This window comes from Copadichromis virginalis, linkage group LG12 (genome assembly GCF_057382275.1).
Source record: "Copadichromis virginalis isolate Kocher_CV1m ecotype Utaka linkage group LG12, C_Virginalis_male_GT1.1, whole genome shotgun sequence".
Classification (NCBI taxonomy): Eukaryota; Metazoa; Chordata; class Actinopteri; order Cichliformes; family Cichlidae; genus Copadichromis; species Copadichromis virginalis.
This window is the reverse complement of record NC_140629.1, coordinates 13,877,085-13,894,507: the sequence shown is the minus strand read 5'-3', so window position 1 is coordinate 13,894,507 and position 17,423 is coordinate 13,877,085. Positions and strand designations below refer to the sequence as shown.

The following is a 17,423-nucleotide window of genomic DNA, read 5'->3' as shown; positions in this document are numbered from 1 at the left end:
CTGTTTGGTTTATCAAGACATCGCATATTTGGAAAAGTGCTCCAATGTTTTCGGAGACGTCTGTTACTCACCCGCTCAATAGCTAGCCGGGGGGGTCAATGGTCACTCGAGCCGGCGGGAGCAGCGAACTCCTGGCTTCATCATTTTCAGACCCCTGCTGTCTTTCGCTAATCAGGTTAAACATGATGTATAAGTCACTCAGATAACTGGCTTTTTTCGGTGTGTTATTTGTTTTGGAGTAAATCGGTTTGGCTGAGATCAAAGTTATTAGATTAAATTTAAAAAAATAAACAAATAAATAATAAATAATATTAAAATAAAAAAAAAACTTTATGAATCCATTGGGTGGGTTCCTCCGGGATTTTCACAGAGCTGAATAAAACATCAAACAGTGTGTGAGACGGTCGAGAATTTACGCCAGTGTCCTGATATATTTTAGACAGCAAGGAGCAGACGGCTGAGTTTATTAAACTCCACTGAAACAGCGGTGACGCAAATCTGAAGGCTAGACTGTCCCATTTCATAGCCTCGCACTTCCGGCCTTCTCAGTGTTCGAAGGACCTGGCCCACACAGACCACAGTCCTCTGAAGGATGCGGCCTTCGTTTTGGGATACAGCTACTGTAAAGCTGGAGGATGAATGCTAACTTTTTTCCACTCAATAAAAGTTAACGTGAGGGTTCCCGATGGTTAGGGGCAAATGCAATCGCATGGCAGGATGCTGTAAACGGACCAAACTTCAGTCAGGAGAACAACTGAGATAATCCATCCACAATACGAGGTTAGTCATTAATATACTGCAACAACATGGGAATAGAGCAGCTGCCAGAGAATTCAACATTAATGTCTCAATGGTACAGAAGTGGAGGAAGCAAGAAGAGTTAGTTAAGTTAACTTATCTGACAGTTTTGTTTCGGTTAATGCACCTTATAATCCGGTGCACCTTATGGTCCGAAAAATACGGTATATATAGAAGCCAACCGCCACACAAAAATAGTCGCACAAAATGGTTTCACATCAACTTGTCAGATGTCACTGGCAATTCAGGGATGTGCTCAGGGTGTGCTTTGGTGCAGTAGGCACCAACCATAACATCATCAGACACACGAGATTACAGTTCACTTTTGCAGAGCAAAGTCCTCAACTGGAGGGTGAAGAGCTGGTGATAGAGCTAGTTAGCCCGCAACCATAGTTCCAGTCTTATGTTTTGGTTTTATGTGATGAAATGTTTCCTTAACAACTGCTTTTTACTTTTTCTTATGTGGTTAGGTTTAGGCACCAAAACTAAATGGTTAGGAAACCTTACAGTTCTCTGACATTCTGGAATCCTGGCATGAGGAGTTTTCTATTGGTAAAGTAGACTCATTTTATTAATTAGAAAACCTTGAAAAAGAAAATGGAACCGCAAAGAATAGACTGTTTGCTTTGTCTTAATATTGGTGTGATCTGTTCGACTAAACTTGGAGTCAAATGGAGAATCAGGTGTTTAAAGGTGGAAAGAGTATCAGTTGCCCTTTACATCTTTTAGAGTTTAGCACAAACTGCAGTTTCTAGCTCAGGAAACTGAATAATGCATTTTCCTGCCTTCTTGATCAAACTTTCACATTAACTTGTAGAATCATGAAATGGATCACAATTGGACACCATAATGTTCACCCATTTGGATTGTAGCCTACTCACATACTATATTTTTTAGCAATGTACCACCAAAGTAGGACATGTAGGGGATATCTTTCCCTTACTATATGAACACACAGATGCAGGAATGCTTCTGAGATAAAGACAGGGGGATGTTTATCTTATAGTCTTTATTCTTATTTTGAAAATAGGAATATAATTATAAGATCATGCAGCTACTGAATTGCCCAAAATGTAATTATCCTCACCACACACATAAAGTATTGTGATTTCAGCCATCGGTGGCCTCACGGCATCTCCTCCACTCAATACTGACTTTGTGAAAGTTGAGAAACATTTGACTCAACATGACAGAGATCTGGTTAGCAGGTTAGAAGATTCCTGGGCCAGGCCTTTTCTCTGTGGAGTTTCCATGATCTCCCTGTGCCTGCTAGGTAGTCTGACTTTCTCCCACAATGCAATGCTTGTTAGTTTAATTGGTGATTCTAAATTGGCCTTTGGTGTAAACGTAAAAGACTGTGTCTCTCTGTGTTTGCACTGAGCCAGACTGGTAAACTGCCTTTTGCTGTATGCCAGATGTATGAGTTGGATAAGTGTTTTGGAAAATTGATAGATGGCATAAAATCCTCACACAATAAGAAACTGGGACTACTTGTTTAAGTGATTTCCTAAAAAAGCTGACAGATAATGTTCTGACGACCTGATCATATAATTTGTGTAGCCATAAATAGACGCCTGACTACATTTAGTAACATTAAAAAACGAAACATTATCATCAGTGTGTAAATATCAAGTCTGGCAAAGCAGAAAGAAAAATCAACATTCCTTTACCCTCACGATTGCCACTGAACTTTGTTTTCATCTTTCTCTTATGAATGTTGCCTTCAAACATTGCCAATTAAACTAATTGAATCCTGACAATTATTCCAGCGTACAGGCATTTGGGTTGTAATCCTAGATTCCCAATGTCTCTAAGTTAACACAGCATATTATGATATATTTGGTTGAGCAGGTGTAATGAGTCTGTTAAAGAGTCTGCATGTCATGATGACCTCTTTAATTCATTTTAGTCAGGGCAAAGCTAATTCAATCCACCTTATTACAGCTTCTTTATGCAATTATCCCATGCCCCCGTTCACTGATGGGCCAGCATAGAAGCAGTGGATTGGACAGCAAGCTTACTAACCCGTAGAGACCTATAACATAAAACAATGCAGAGTAACTTCTCATAACGTTAGCAAACTGGAATGACAAAAAGGAAATGACTGTGTGGCAAAACATACTCCAGAGACAAGCCTTTTTTTCCCCCCCTCAAGTAATCCGCTGTGAAATTTCACTTGATCAGGACATCAGAATCAATTACATCCTCATATAAACAAGAGCATTAACTCTGGAGCACATTAGCATCCCATTAATCACTCTCAACTTTAAAAGTGGTCGAGAAACAGCTAGTGTACCTTGAAGTGACTGGCACGGCGTATCCATGGTGCTGCCTGCCAATAATATGTTATCAAAGAGCGCGCAATTAACCTCCAGCATGGTGGGCAATACACAGAGTAGAATGTGTCCACATAAAGGACACAAACACTGGACTCGATCTCTTCAAAAGCCACTTCAGACATTACAAAATCCTGCTTTTTGTCGCCTGCTGTTTTAACTATAAAGCAAATACATCACATAAAGCAGACCGTGAATAGCTCCCAGCGGAAAAAAATCTGATTGTATAAGTTTGGATAAATTAACCTGTAACATCTGAGTGCAGTGTGGGCGAAGCAGACGCAGTAAGCACAAAGGTAGAGACAGAGATAAAGACTGAGATGAACCTGTGGAGATAAGCTTTTTTATTACAAAGCAAATCCCAACAAATAATCATCACTGCCTGTGGATTTTGGCAAGATCCGAATAATCATTCCCAACCCCCAACCTCAGGCACGATCATCTACGTTTTAGAACAGCTCCAAATAGCCCTTACTCTCACCGAGCTGACCACCAGCACAGACATGCTGAAAGGTCAGAGAGGGACACAAACATCTCTTTAAACTCTTTCTGTATGGAGTCTTTCTGCAATACGTGAGCAATTTCCCACGTCACCAGCACCAAAGCCCACCCATAATTAATGATTTCAATCATCTTTAAAACTTCTAATAGTATTGTTATGATGGTATTAACAAGTGCTTTAAGACCACACTGCACTTTGTAACTTTCATGCAGAAGTCTCAAACTGTATGATACTCACTAGAATTTGCCATAAGGCCAAACTGAGCAATAAGATCATTGATCAGGGGTGAGACTAGGAACCCACCTGTCACTCCAAAGCTGCTTCTAAAGTCCTCTGTAGAGATGTGAGCCAAAGCAAAGACTATCCAAGAAGCACTATGTCAATCAGGGCTGTGTCTTTGAGTGCATAGATTGGAACCACTCAAAGTAAAAGCCACATAGCAATCTGTTTGGTGTTTGTAAAAGACTCTGAAACATAGTGGTGGCAGCACTGTGTATGGGACTGAGTCTCAGATGAAGGGACAAGGAGACAGAAGGATATTTCCCTGTATTTAACTCTTGGGCAGATTTGTCCAAGAATGGAGCAACACAAGATTAAGGCAATGGTTCAGCAAACCCTATAGAACATCTGTGAATACAACTGAAGATCTGAGTTCACAAAATAGAATTTTGTTAATAGAGTGCAACATGACAGTTGCCTCAAAGTGCTGTATATTGTCATGTAAAGACTTTACATTATAAATACAGAGAAAACCCCAACAATCGGATGACGCCCTATGAGCAAGCACTTAAACGTTAAAGAAATCTGAAGACATGTTTGTCATTATCATTGGTTGAAATTGAATATACAATGCTATATGTGCACGATATGAGAAAAGATCTGGATACTGGTTACATCCCAGGAACTTGGATCTAGAGATCAGTTAATCGCCCACACTTGGGAAAACTCTCTAACCTCGACTGGTTAGAGAGTGGCTGCGAGAGGTTGCTTACTGTCACTTGGCGAAAATGATAAAACTGGTTGAAAGCAGTATACAGTAATGCACCAAAAACCACCTTGTGATTGCTTTGGTCACAGATTCCCTATAATTTGTATGGAAGGCGCCAACTTGTCTACAGACACTGGCCAAATATTCACTAAGTGGTAGCTGAACTGTGTGACACGAACTGGAAACGTTCGCCTTCAAAGTTGCAAAGTTTCAAAGTCTGAAACATGTTGATTGCAATGGGAAGGCACAACTTTTCCTCTCAGTTTCTGGTTTGTGTTACGCTTTTCCCAGGTTTCACTAGCACTCAGTGGTTAGTTAGCAAATGTTTGCAGAGTACAAGTAAGGCTCTTTTATTGGCAACTATAAGCTTGCGTAGACAACTACAACCAACCAGCAGGGGAATAGATATTTTTCCGTGATGGCTGGAAGTTGGCTGTGTTTCACGACGAAACCTCTAAGCCTCTGTTACTGAAACCTAAGCAATCCTGCTTGGTGTGCTACCCCCAGCTGGTCTTTCTGGAAGCCAGATGTCCAACTGATAGAAACTACATACCAAAATAAAGCAAACATTCTGGTACGCAGTGGAGTATTTTATATAACCTGTAATGAAGTATCTACATTTCATGTACATTGCAAAAGTGGCATTTTATATTGGTGTTTTTTTAAATAGAGCTTTTTTCTAATTCAATACTTTGTTCTGTATTTGCAAAATACTTGAATTGCTTTTTAAGTTGCATCAGTTAAGCAAACTAGATTTTACCCCTAGAGTGGCTTTGTTATAGGTCAGCGATTTATATAATTGATGTAATTTCTATATATGGTTAAGAAAGTTCTACATAGATTCATAAGCTATGTCATCAGCCTAAGCTTTGTTTAGGCCCTACAGGTTTGTCAGTACTCTGTCAAACATGTAAATTAGAGGCAAAAAAATAGCATCGCTCTAACAGCCAATCATTAGAGCTAACTTCTGTGGAATCTACTCTCATGGTGTTTACACTACAGCAGTGTTGTCCAACTGAGTGAGTGGACTGCCCTGATCAGATGCAGGAACAATCAATTATGAATGCAGGCAGATTCCTCAGATAATTGCATGTGGCTCCCTTTTGACCTCCAGTGTTGTCAGCAGCGAGTCCCCACCACAGCAAACTGCCTCCGTGATGACAGCTGGCACAATCTACTTACATTACATTTGAGCTGCAGGAGCCATGGCGTGACACAATCATGTTCACTATGTAAGCATAAACATAGATATATGTAAAACCTCACGTGTAAAGGCATACGTAAAACGATACATACATTTGGAGACAAGCTCGTGAACACAAATACACTGAACATGTGCACACGGTGGATCTGTCCTGAGGCTTATAAAGCTAAAAAGAAAAAAGAAAAAAAAAAAGCAGCATAGATTTGAAATGAAATACCCCGAGGACACATGTTTGCTTTGTCATGCACGGGACAATCAGAGCAAGCGATGTAGTTGTAGACAATGATGATGCACTTACTTTCACTCTGCTGTCACAGAGTCTCCCAGAGCCATCTTTACAGAGATTTCCCAGTGAAGATAGTGTTATGTAACAGCGGCGGTGGACCCTGCTGTTCATATTACTAATGCCTCACACTGTGGCGGGGTCACGTGCCTTATCCAGGCCACATCCAGACGCCAACGGCAGCCGTGTTCCAGCTGTTACTATAGCGTATAGCTTTAGTCACTCAGGACCATGCTGAACCATGCTCCTCTCACAATCCTACATCCCAAGTGCTAAGCACGTTAAGCACCTTAGACCATTTCTATCTGTTTTTCTCCAATACCACCACTGGAGGCAATTCTTCATATTAGTTAGTATTAGTAAAGCGCTATACAAATACAGGCCATTTACCATTTTAGTAATGCTATTGGGCTTATCCACAAAACTATACACCGATTGTATAATGATACACAAAATTCACAGTTCACGTGGTTTCAAAATTATTTTGTACAATGGTGCAGCAAGTCTGCTCACACATTGTGTGAAACACTCACTGAACTAGAAGTTAGGTAATAGCATACCTTTTGTTAAAGAAAGAATAAACACAGACCAAACCATTTGAGCCACACACACCTCACCCTATCATTCCAAAGCATTGATTAGTAATGTTTTACGATGCTTTTAAACACTAGCTACAAACCACAAGCTAGCTTTTTTATCTTATTAGCCTACATTTGTTGACATGAACAGCCAGAGAGTTAGCAAAACAGAAGGAAATTTAAAACCAGACATGTCATGACTTAACATTGTTTTATTCCATCACTCAGACAATATCCCACCACTTGTGTTCCATAATTACAGTAAACTAAATCATTCAATGCTATCTTTCCACACAACCAGCAGTGAAGACGTGCTTTGTCCAAAGTAGTGAGAGTTGAACGTAGATGGTTTTAAACATGGATAAACCATCCAGAAAAATTAAACCTTTGCAGAAATTCTATTTGAAGACCATCAGATGGCGATAATTGTGGTTGCAAAAGCGTTCTGGTCCAGTTTATATGGAAAACGTGTTCCAGACTTGATGTCTGTAAACATCTGCTTAATGAGTTCATGGGCTCAGTCACTCATTTTGAGTGATATTCAATAAAAAAAAATGTATGTCTTTCACACGTTTCAAAAAGTTTATCTGTGCTCACTGGCTACCAGGTGTCAAACCCGTCATTAGCCAATGAGCTAACAGCTGACAGTCAGTCCTCCAGTTTTTTGAAACCAAGATGCAGATGCTGAAAACTTTCATTTCAAGTGGTTGACATTACAATAGCTATGTCCGCTTTTTATACTGACTATGAGTCTATGTCAAACAGCTGTCCTTACTTTGGCACAGTATGCAGCACTGTGGGTGGAAAGTGCAGTCTTACCCTCTGGCACCACAGGGAACAACAACTTTTCTGGTGAAGATAAAGTTTTGCATTTTTTAATTCTTCACAAACAGACAGCTGATAATGTTGTTTTTCCCCCCCTAAGCAGTTATTAATTTTACATTTGACTTGCTACAGTTGAATTTTATTGTTGTTGTTTTTTTAGTTTTTGATTATATAATTAATGCTAGTTTGATTGTTAGCCTTACAAAGTGTACAAATGTGTTACCTGGTAAGATAGAGGGGGAAAAAAAGTATAATTCAATCAGGCAACAATATTTTCTTAAGAAGAGAATAAATCTCTTTGCCAACGAGCTTTTTAACTTTGCAGTTGCAATAAAATGTTATAAAACACCCTAAAGGAAAGAGAAAATCCCACCGAGCTTAATCTGTGTACTTTAATGGATCAAAAGTGCATTTGTATGCAAAACCCACAACTCAGAACTTTACTGTTTTCATTCATTCTCTGTGCTCTCAGCAAAAGAGTCTTTATATGTATGTAGCAGATTGAATACAGATTAGCTTATGAGAATCTTGACACATTAGTAAAGCAGCAAAGCAAGTACATATTGTCCCCGGTATAATTAAAATATAATTTTACTTAATTAATGTTTAGTAATTCATTAAAATTATATTTAGTACTTGAATTGTTTTCATTTAAAAAACAGTCATTACATCACTACTAAACTCATTAAACTGCTCTTCGGTTTTATTCATGTGCCATTAAGGCAAGCACCAAATTAATTTTTCTAATTCACATTCAGTATTCTCTCCGAGTCAAAATAAATAAAAATGTTTGAACCCCTAGCATGTTTCACCACACCCATTTGCTGCGTATGCAAATATTATCTGACCCTGGGGCTAGGTTTAAAGGAAAAAAAAAAAAAAGTACACTTCCTCCCACCACCAGCAGCACCCTACTGCCACTCCTCTAGGAATCTACTCCGTGGACAGCACGCAAATTTTTGGTTTGAAATATGAAAACTTGCCTCCGGTGCATAGTGAGGATAAAAGTCCCTCTGCTGCCAGCAAAGGGATCGCCAGCGAAATGATGAATGGCCATGTCTGCTTGTCGAGGTGGACAGGAGGAGCTACGGCACGGATGGGAGTTTGGCGTCAGAGTACTCTCTCATACCCAAGGTGTGAATCGAGACTGACAGTTCTAATTCTGGAAACACTGCAAATGAGTGACCTTGGGAGGCACTCGTGCATTCATGCACAGATACACATAAAATATTTTCTCGCAGTAAAAATCATAATACATCCCTGTATGTCCGCTGCCAATGCTGCAATCTGCTACAGCCAATGCAATATGCAGAAATAGTTTTACCCCTTGCATATTTACACTGTACCCATTTATAATGGACAAACATACACACCGTATCATCTTTCAGCTATGAAACACACACACGCAGCCACACAGACAGTATACACTGTTATCTTAACGAAAACAATGGATAATCTGAGCAAATATTTGGTAAAACCCATTCAAGCAAATGCATCCATTTCAGTTGAATGCTTTTTCCAATTAGTATTCCTATCTCCACTTCACTGACATAAGTTCAGCAATCCTACTAGTTTCCTTAACCTAAAGCTAAACACACCTCCTCTGCATATACAATCTACAGAAAACATCTCCTGACAGGCATGGCAGTGACAGCTGGGACCAACGTCAAGCCCAAAGACCATGTTATATCACACACACTGACCATAAACACACTGCTCCAGCTATGCTAAGGTAAGTGTACGCTTTAAACATGTTTCCCCATCAGGTCACCAACAACACAGAAAAAAAATAAGCATGAATCCTCACTGCATGCAAATGATGCTTAATGTCCTCTGGCTCTTCACCGTGCTGTCAAACCTACACTCCTGGGCAGAGCAGCTCAAAACATGCTGATCCATCTCCAAGACATGCATAAGAGGGTAGACGGTTATGAGTGTGTAAGAGGCAGTGGGTTGCATTTCAATTATGTTTGCCACTAAGAGATATTATGATCATCCACCAGCAGCAGCAGCAGCAGCAGCAGCATCAGCATCAGCATAGGAAGCCTGCAGCAGAGTCAGTGCAACAATCCGCGGCTCGGAAAAACATACACAGCTTGACAGCCAACAGTAGATTGGTACACTACCTTAGCAGAAAGGGCCGACGAGGAAATGGCAGGTGTCTCCTACTGTGTCGAAAGGAAAGAGAAGCAGCCGGCAGCAGGACCAGGACGATGTAGCATAAAATGGTTCATCAATGCTCGGCAGAAAGAGGCACAGCCAGGCAGCGCAGGCAGAGAGAGAGAGAGAGAGAGAGGGACAGCCAGCGAGCATCATTCAGTTCACACTATCGTGGCTGTGCAGCAGAGCACACACATCAACACGCCCCCTTCCTCTCTCTCCTTCTCTCGCTCTCTCTCACTTTCTCTCTCACACACACATGCACGCACGCTTAGTCACACAGACACACGCACGCTGGGGTGCAGAGGCAGTGCAGTGTGCAGTGGTGCCGAGCAGTGCACCTTCTCCACGATGTCTTTTGGTCCTCTTTAATCAGGACCGTCTCTGTCCTGTTCTCTGCAGTCACAGACAATTCTGTCAATAAACGCTGCCAGCGGCGTGCTGTATCCTACTGCCCGCTCACCTAACCAGCCACTGATGAGTAGCCATGATTGAAGCTGGCAAGGTCATGCAAGGTTCTCTGACATCCCCAGCTCCAGTGCTCCCAGCTTTGTGGCACTACCTCCCAGCTACTGTATTTCTTTTGCAAGCTAATACAGGAGCACCGCCTTTCCTCATCATGGGTCATCATGCCACAGAGGCTGCCCAGCGGCTCGACAAAGCCTCACTCGCTGTCAAGTTGGGCAAGACCAATCAGCTGTCATAAACAGCAGCAATACCGCGGCCGTCCAATCGCAGATCGGGAAATCAAGTGCACAGGGGTATTAAAGGGGATTATTTGGGTCATCCTGGGTTTTTTTACTACAGGGAGATGTGGAGGATAGCAGCACAGCATGTGTGGTGTGGCTGCCCTCTGTGGCTGACAGTGGTGCTGCACTCTGTTATGGGAAAAGGAGAAGCGGGAAGAGCAGGGCCCAAAACGACTTCCCTCAACATTGATGCTTAGCAACTACAGCAGGCTCTTACCTCCTGTCTTGGGGCCTCCCTCCCCCTACGGCGGGACCCTCGCTGCAATCCCAATCGACAGACTATTTATCACAGCATCTGTTTAAGACTCAAGGCAACCACGACACAAGCAATTGTCAACCGTTCCCACACGTGTCCTCTGACTGTGTGTAAACACTAAATGGGGAGGTGCTTAGTTCTGATAATAAGCAGGAAGTACTGTTCAGTATAGCACACCTTTATAGGTAACTGTAGATCTCACCAAAGTAGGACTTCTAAGTGTGATTTTACCCTGTTTTTCCACAGATGTAAATGCTACAAATACATTTAAAATGTCTGTCTCCATCACACCGAAGCTCTACAGGTAGACACAGCATTTAAATAAAACCATTAACTGTTATGGACTAGAGGTAAACTGTGTCTATTAAACTATTTGGAAGCACAGTATTTTCTCATCCCCGGGGAGGGCAAAGCTGTACAGGGTACGTCAAATTGTTCGCTTATTTTATTCTTGAAATAATGATTCAGTGGATGCCTGCCTACCTTAGAATGTTAAAGAGAACCAAACCTGGGCAGACAGCTGTCAAAAGCTGTCAGAAGGCAGAACAGCAGCTCCAGGCCTGCCTGCGCCCAGCTTACTGAGACACATTCGGAGGTGTGAACAACTGTTTTGGCATTCCCTTTTGTGAAGAGTTTGGAATATTATTCAAAAACTGTGCAACAAATAGAACACGGAGAGCTCAGCTTTTGCACGGAGATGATTTGGATACGCCAATGGGGTCAGACAATATTCACCAGAAAATAACTCATAACGTGCATATGACAAAGAGGTAGAGGTCAGATTGCAGTTATTTCTTCGACATTTCAAAAGGGGGAGGAAAAATACAGGTTTCAGTTGCTACAGGCCACTACACTGACTTCAGTCATATTAAAGTGCTCCAGGTCCTGCCCTGCCTCCTGCTGTTTGCCTGTAGCACGAACTACCCTGATGCTATCTACGTCACCCTCCTCTGAACACTTGCATTGCTCTTGTTATTATGTCGGACCCTTATGTAAACATTTTAGACATTTTCAAAAGAACTGTCCATGTATGGATTGTGGGTTTCCTTTTGAGGCTTGTAGACAATGGCTGTGAATACAAACCCCTACAAGGTTCTCTGCAGGTGCCTGAATGAGCTTGCCATTCTCATCTCTTATTACCTCTATAAGTAAATTACTGCACCTGCAGGGTGCAGTTAGGCTATTTGGTTTAATCAAGCAAATAGCCTAACTTTGTGAACACCAGTCATGCAACACCCTGAAGAGATCGTGTGCTGACGATAGAAGTATCACAACATAGTTCTCATCAGATGTTACCACTTTGCTTTTTCAAGCTATGTTAATTTACATCATACACCTGCCACAGGCTCCAGCAGCTGGAACTGGAAGATGGTTTGAGTATATCGCTATCACTAACAGTTACTATCATAATAGTTTCTTTCCAACTGTGTCGTTTTTAACTCATTCCAGCAAGACTGATACAGAAGCACAAATACAGGCAGGAGTTTCAGGGGTTTTGCTGGTTTAGAGTGGGCCTTTCTGGGTAACAGTAAGCATAAACCTATTTTAACACAAGCCTCAGTATTTCATATACTGTATTTCTGACCATTTAATGATCAAAAACTATTGAAATTGGCATACCAAATACAATAACTATTTAAAAAATATTTTACTAGAATGATTTTCCTTTGGCTCCTGGTAAAAGCTTTGAGGGCTCATAAAATTCCCCTATACAGGAAAAATTTAATAATAATGGATTGGATTTATATAGCACTTTTCAAGGCACCCAAAGCGCTTTACAATGCCACTATTCATTCACTCACTGGTGGAAGCAAGCTACGGTTGTAGCCACAGCTGCCCTGGGACAGACTGACAGAAGCGAGGCTGCCATAACGCGCCATCGGCCCCTCTGGCCAACGCCAGTAGGCAGTAGGGTAAAGTGTCTTGCCCAAGGACACAACGACCAGGACAGAGAGCCCGGGGATCGAACCGGCGACCTTCCGGTTACAGATACGCTGCCCAACCCCCTGAGCCACGGTCGCCCTTTTTTTTTAGATTTGCCATGTGATAATACAGAGTTTAGTGTGATTAGGGTCAAAGTACAAAACACAAAAAATAACTTTTCTGTCTCTGCGTTTAACTTGTGCTAGACTAATAATATGTCCCACGTCTACTGCGCTTCAGCCTAATCTCATCATCACACTCATGTCCCTCTGCAAGCCTGGGTGATGGCTTATATCGACACTAGAGTAAAAACAGGACAGCAACCTCTTTTGTGATTTGGAAAAGTGGTGGCAATTGTATTCAATATTTTCATTCAGCAGCCTATTGCAAGTATTTGAGCATGAAACGTCCTCAAGTACTGGGCAACCAATCGCAAGGTGACTGCACAGGTCACCTGGTTCGAGGCAACCAATAATAGTTTTTGATATGCTGCAAACCTCCCTAGCATGACTGTAACATAAAGCTCCAGTGTAGATGGCCCCTGGTGACCACGGGTCCATAAGGAAGAATTGTATTACTAATCGAATGGCAAGTGTTTGCTAGAGGTAGCTTACTTTTGCTAGCTGACCAGTTTGACCTAGCAACAGTTTCTGCTGCACCAAAGATCTTGTGATTGCTTTGGTCACGAGCAGATTGCTGCAGTCACCTGTAGTTTGAATAGAAGATACCAACTTGTCTGCAAATACTCACCAACTACTTGCTAAGGAGCAGTGAAACTGAACCAGGTTGGTTGTCAACCTGTTTTTTCTTTTCTTTAAAGGTGAACCATGCAAATACAGGCAATTAGTGACGACCAATAACCTCCAGCAGTCACTCACCAACCACGCAAAAAATACATATTCTTCTGCAAACTAGCTCTAAGCCTGTGTGACAGAAGCCTAAATGTTGGAAAATTACTTTAGCCTTCATTTTGTATCGTCTAATTTAAAGAGTCTATGAATCTAGATGCTTAACTGATTATCTAGTTCAGGGCAGCAGGAGTGCTGCAACCTATCTCAATCTATCTGGGCAAGATCAAGGGTACACCCTGGATTGTCAGTTTATCGCAGCGAAAGCAACTGAGTACCCAACATTCAAAATGTTGAAAGTGACAATATTTAGTTTTTAAGAAAAATACATATGTTTATTTTGAATTGAATTTCAGCAATTATAGCACAAACAGCTGAAAAGACTGTAAATATCTTGTATTGGGATTTTTCCTCAAGAGTAAAGATGGGAATAGATTCAGACAGTCCTGGGGCCCGTTCTTCGTACCTCGCTAAGTAGGTTAGCCGGATTAGATTGTTGACGATTTCGCGTGATCCTGGATCAGTCGGTTCCCCGAAGCTCATCCGGGACTTGCTGTCATAGCAACAGAGCCGTAAGCGTAAACCTGCTCGGGAGCAGGCTTGCTTTATGTAAACAGGATTAGATCGCGGCCACGCAGGTATGTCCGCTTCATTTATACGAAAGCAACAGCGATATTTTTCCACTGTTTCACCATAAATAAATATTATCAATGTAACTAAAGGTAATGCAGCACTTGATCCTTTTATTGATGTCACACAGATACATACAGGTCATTTCCTAAAAAAGGGAAATGAACTATTAACATTCTATTACATGTATGTGATTATTACAGATGTAATTCATATTTCAGAGTAGTAATTGTAAATTACTTCGTGTAATCAAGATGAGAGACCACGGCTATAAAAGTGAAGGTGGATTTGGGAAGCCTGTCGCAGCCATGTCCTGTCCGTATACGCGACCAACCCATTGCGGAAGGTGCAAGATTGATAAGGAGAGTCCTCAGAATTCAGCGTATATTGCGGGACAGACAGGATCCTTTACCTCAGCGCGACAGTGTGCTCATAGAGAGATATCGATATTCCCGTGAGGGTATTATTTACTTAACCAACTTGTTGACGAGGGGGTGCAGGACCACCACCTGTCTTTTTTTCCTCTGCCCTTTTCTTGGTTGCTGTTATGAACAAACTAACAGAGTATTACAGGCCAGTATTACCTTGCCAAGAGACGCAAAGCAATCTAAGAGATAAATATTACCATTCTGTAGAATACTCCTGTATTCCACTTTTACTTGTTCCCATTTTCTTGTGGGTCCTGTTGTGGCTCTAATGTGAAAGGGGATATAATATAACATATTATAATATAATATAATGCCATATGATATTGGACAATATAGTGTCATATGATAGATCTACCCTACCGCCTACTGGTGTTGGCCAGAGGGGCCGATGGCGCGATATGGCAGCCTGGCTACAACCGTAGCTGCCTCCACCAGTGTGTGAATGTGGGAGTGAATGAATAGTGGTATCGTAAAGCGCTTTGGGTGCCTTGGAAAGCGCTATATAAATCCAATCCATTATTATTATTATTATTAAATTACCTACGAGTTTGATTTGTCAGCAACTTTCTGCCAGCCCTCTCTCCTTGCTTTTGCAGCCTTTGCAGTGTTCTCTTGCGTTTTAATTAAACTCTGAAACTCCTGAAATCCCTCACTCATGAGTTCTTGCTCTGCTGCCGGAAAATACCGAGCACGCCCCTTCGACATTTTCGCCGACCAATCAGCGGGTTGCCGATCAATGTTTCTACTATCGATGCGTAGCCCCTTTTACGACACCCAGTGATGTCACATTCCTGCGTCCAGCTGTAGTAATCGTCAACAGCAGGTGTGTTCGGGGAACCGGATTAGCGAGCTCACGGTTAGCGCGATGATTTGATCTTGGATGTGTCATTTGATCTTGGATGTAGTAAGCGACGTACGAAGAACGGGCCCCAGGTGCTAAACTGATTTGCCAGCAGTCCAGACTTTTCACAATTTCAAAAGCATTTTGAAAAGAAAATTAAAAGGGAGCCTGAAACAGACAGAAAAATCAGAAAACATTTTACTTTTCCCAACTCAACCTATGTTGCAGAGACACTAAAAACTCTAGGAGTGGCCAAATCAACAATCCGTAGATTCTTAAAGAGAATGAACTCACTGGCCAACCCATCAACACCATAAGGCCTGAAAGAGCGCCAAAGAAAATTAAAGTACGTCATGCTGTTTAGAAAAACTGTAATTCAATTCCATTCACATTGATTTTTAAAGTTAAAAGCTATATGGTGGTGTACAAAACAAATATTAATGGACCTAACTGTAGCTATCCATTTTAAGTCTATTTAATGAGCAGCAAGGACTACTTACGCTGTTATGTTGTTAATTTAATAGCTAAATATATGAGGCAAGACGATTATTAAGAGGTGCATATGGCTGAGTTTGTTAATAATAACCTCAGTGGCAGTCAAGAATCTTGTTTGAGGAGCGCGGGATGAGGTCAGATTATGGCTGCAGGCATCAACAAATTCTGATCCACAGTGTCCAGACACTGTTAAATCTTATTCACTGAAAGCTTAGCAACCAGCACACACTCAAACAGCACGCCACACTCACTTTATCCGTGCCTCTCACCCAGCTGTTCTTCTTTGCTCTGGCCAGCGTTCGTCTCTGGCTCCACACTACTTCCTGTTGAGACTGTCTCAGGAGTTTCTCCACCTTGCAAGTCTTATGGCAACCCATCGTCCCCTGCCAAATGGAAAAATAGATGTCAAGCAAAGTCTTGCATCAGTCACATTTCATCTCTTGCTTGGTACAAGCAATAACCTACCATGACAGAACAGTTTGCATGCTTCCCCAAGTGCTTGTCATGGTCAGCAGCGACGGATGATGATCTCCAGCATGTTCAGATTATAAATATCTGTATTCAACAGTTACATAATAATGGATTTGGATTATTGTTAGTACACACAGACAGAAAAGATGACACAGCTGCCACAGGAAATGCAAAATGCATAAAACTACACCTCTGTAATTGAAAAGTCGAGTCAATATATTTATATGCATTTCCTCTTATTATATGCACATAGAAAGTGTTAAAGGCTTTAAATATTAACTGTGGAAATCATAAAAAAAATATTAAGCTCAATTTTATTTTAGAGTGTATGCTGCATTAGGCTACAGTTTAAAATTCATGCTTTTCTCAAACTAAAATTGTGATTTACAGCAGCTGTGAACCTTAATGCGACTCCAGACTAAGTACACCCTGAAGTCTAACGGTCATGAGTTACTGCAGTTTCCACTGTGTCATCTAGACCAGCGTGTTCCAGACCCAGAGTAGACTTATTAGCTGTGGACTTCTCCTTCCCTGACAGCTCCAATTCCAGTTAGACTCTAATATACTAAACGACAGTGCTGTGCAAAAGACTTGAGCCACCTTTGATTTCTTTATTTTTTTCCAGGAAAATGGGAAATAGATGCAGTGATTTATTCAAACATGTGCAAACATACATGGAAATACAATATATAAGACACAAACAAAATTTACATAATTCTAATGAGTTTAAAAATCTGTATTTGGCATGAACACCTTTATTCTTCAGCACAGCCTAAACTCTCTAAATACATTAAACAGTCCTCAGGAAGAGTTTGCAGGTTTTGCAGTACATTCAAAGCTCTTCTTTGGGTGTTTCTGCCTTTTTTTTCTGTCCTCTGTCAAGATGATCCCACACTGCTTTAATAATATTGAAGTGCAGGCTCTGGGGAGGCCAATCCATGGCTGATAGTGTTAAATTGTGTGTTTGTCTATCCAGGTATGCTTTTACCACATTGGCAGAGTATTTGGGGCATATTGTATGGTGGATTAAAATCTAACGGTACTATTATACCTCCATAATTCCATTAATTTTGACCACATCCCCAACACCACTGGCTGAAACACAGCC

At 41.3% G+C, this 17,423-nt stretch overlaps 1 protein-coding gene across 1 annotated transcript in view; it reads right to left on the bottom strand.

Moving 5' to 3' along the window:
* The window catches only part of rimbp2b (RIMS binding protein 2b), a 108,978-nt gene that overhangs the window by 90,681 nt on the left and 874 nt on the right, over positions 1-17,423 (bottom strand). The window contains exons 3-4 of the mRNA XM_085474820.1: positions 16,310-16,399; positions 16,096-16,227 (exon numbers count right to left, since the gene is read on the bottom strand). Coding sequence (XP_085330946.1) covers positions 16,096-16,227; positions 16,310-16,312 — 135 coding nt within the window. The 5' untranslated portion in view covers positions 16,313-16,399. The remainder of the gene's footprint in view (positions 1-16,095; positions 16,228-16,309; positions 16,400-17,423) is intronic.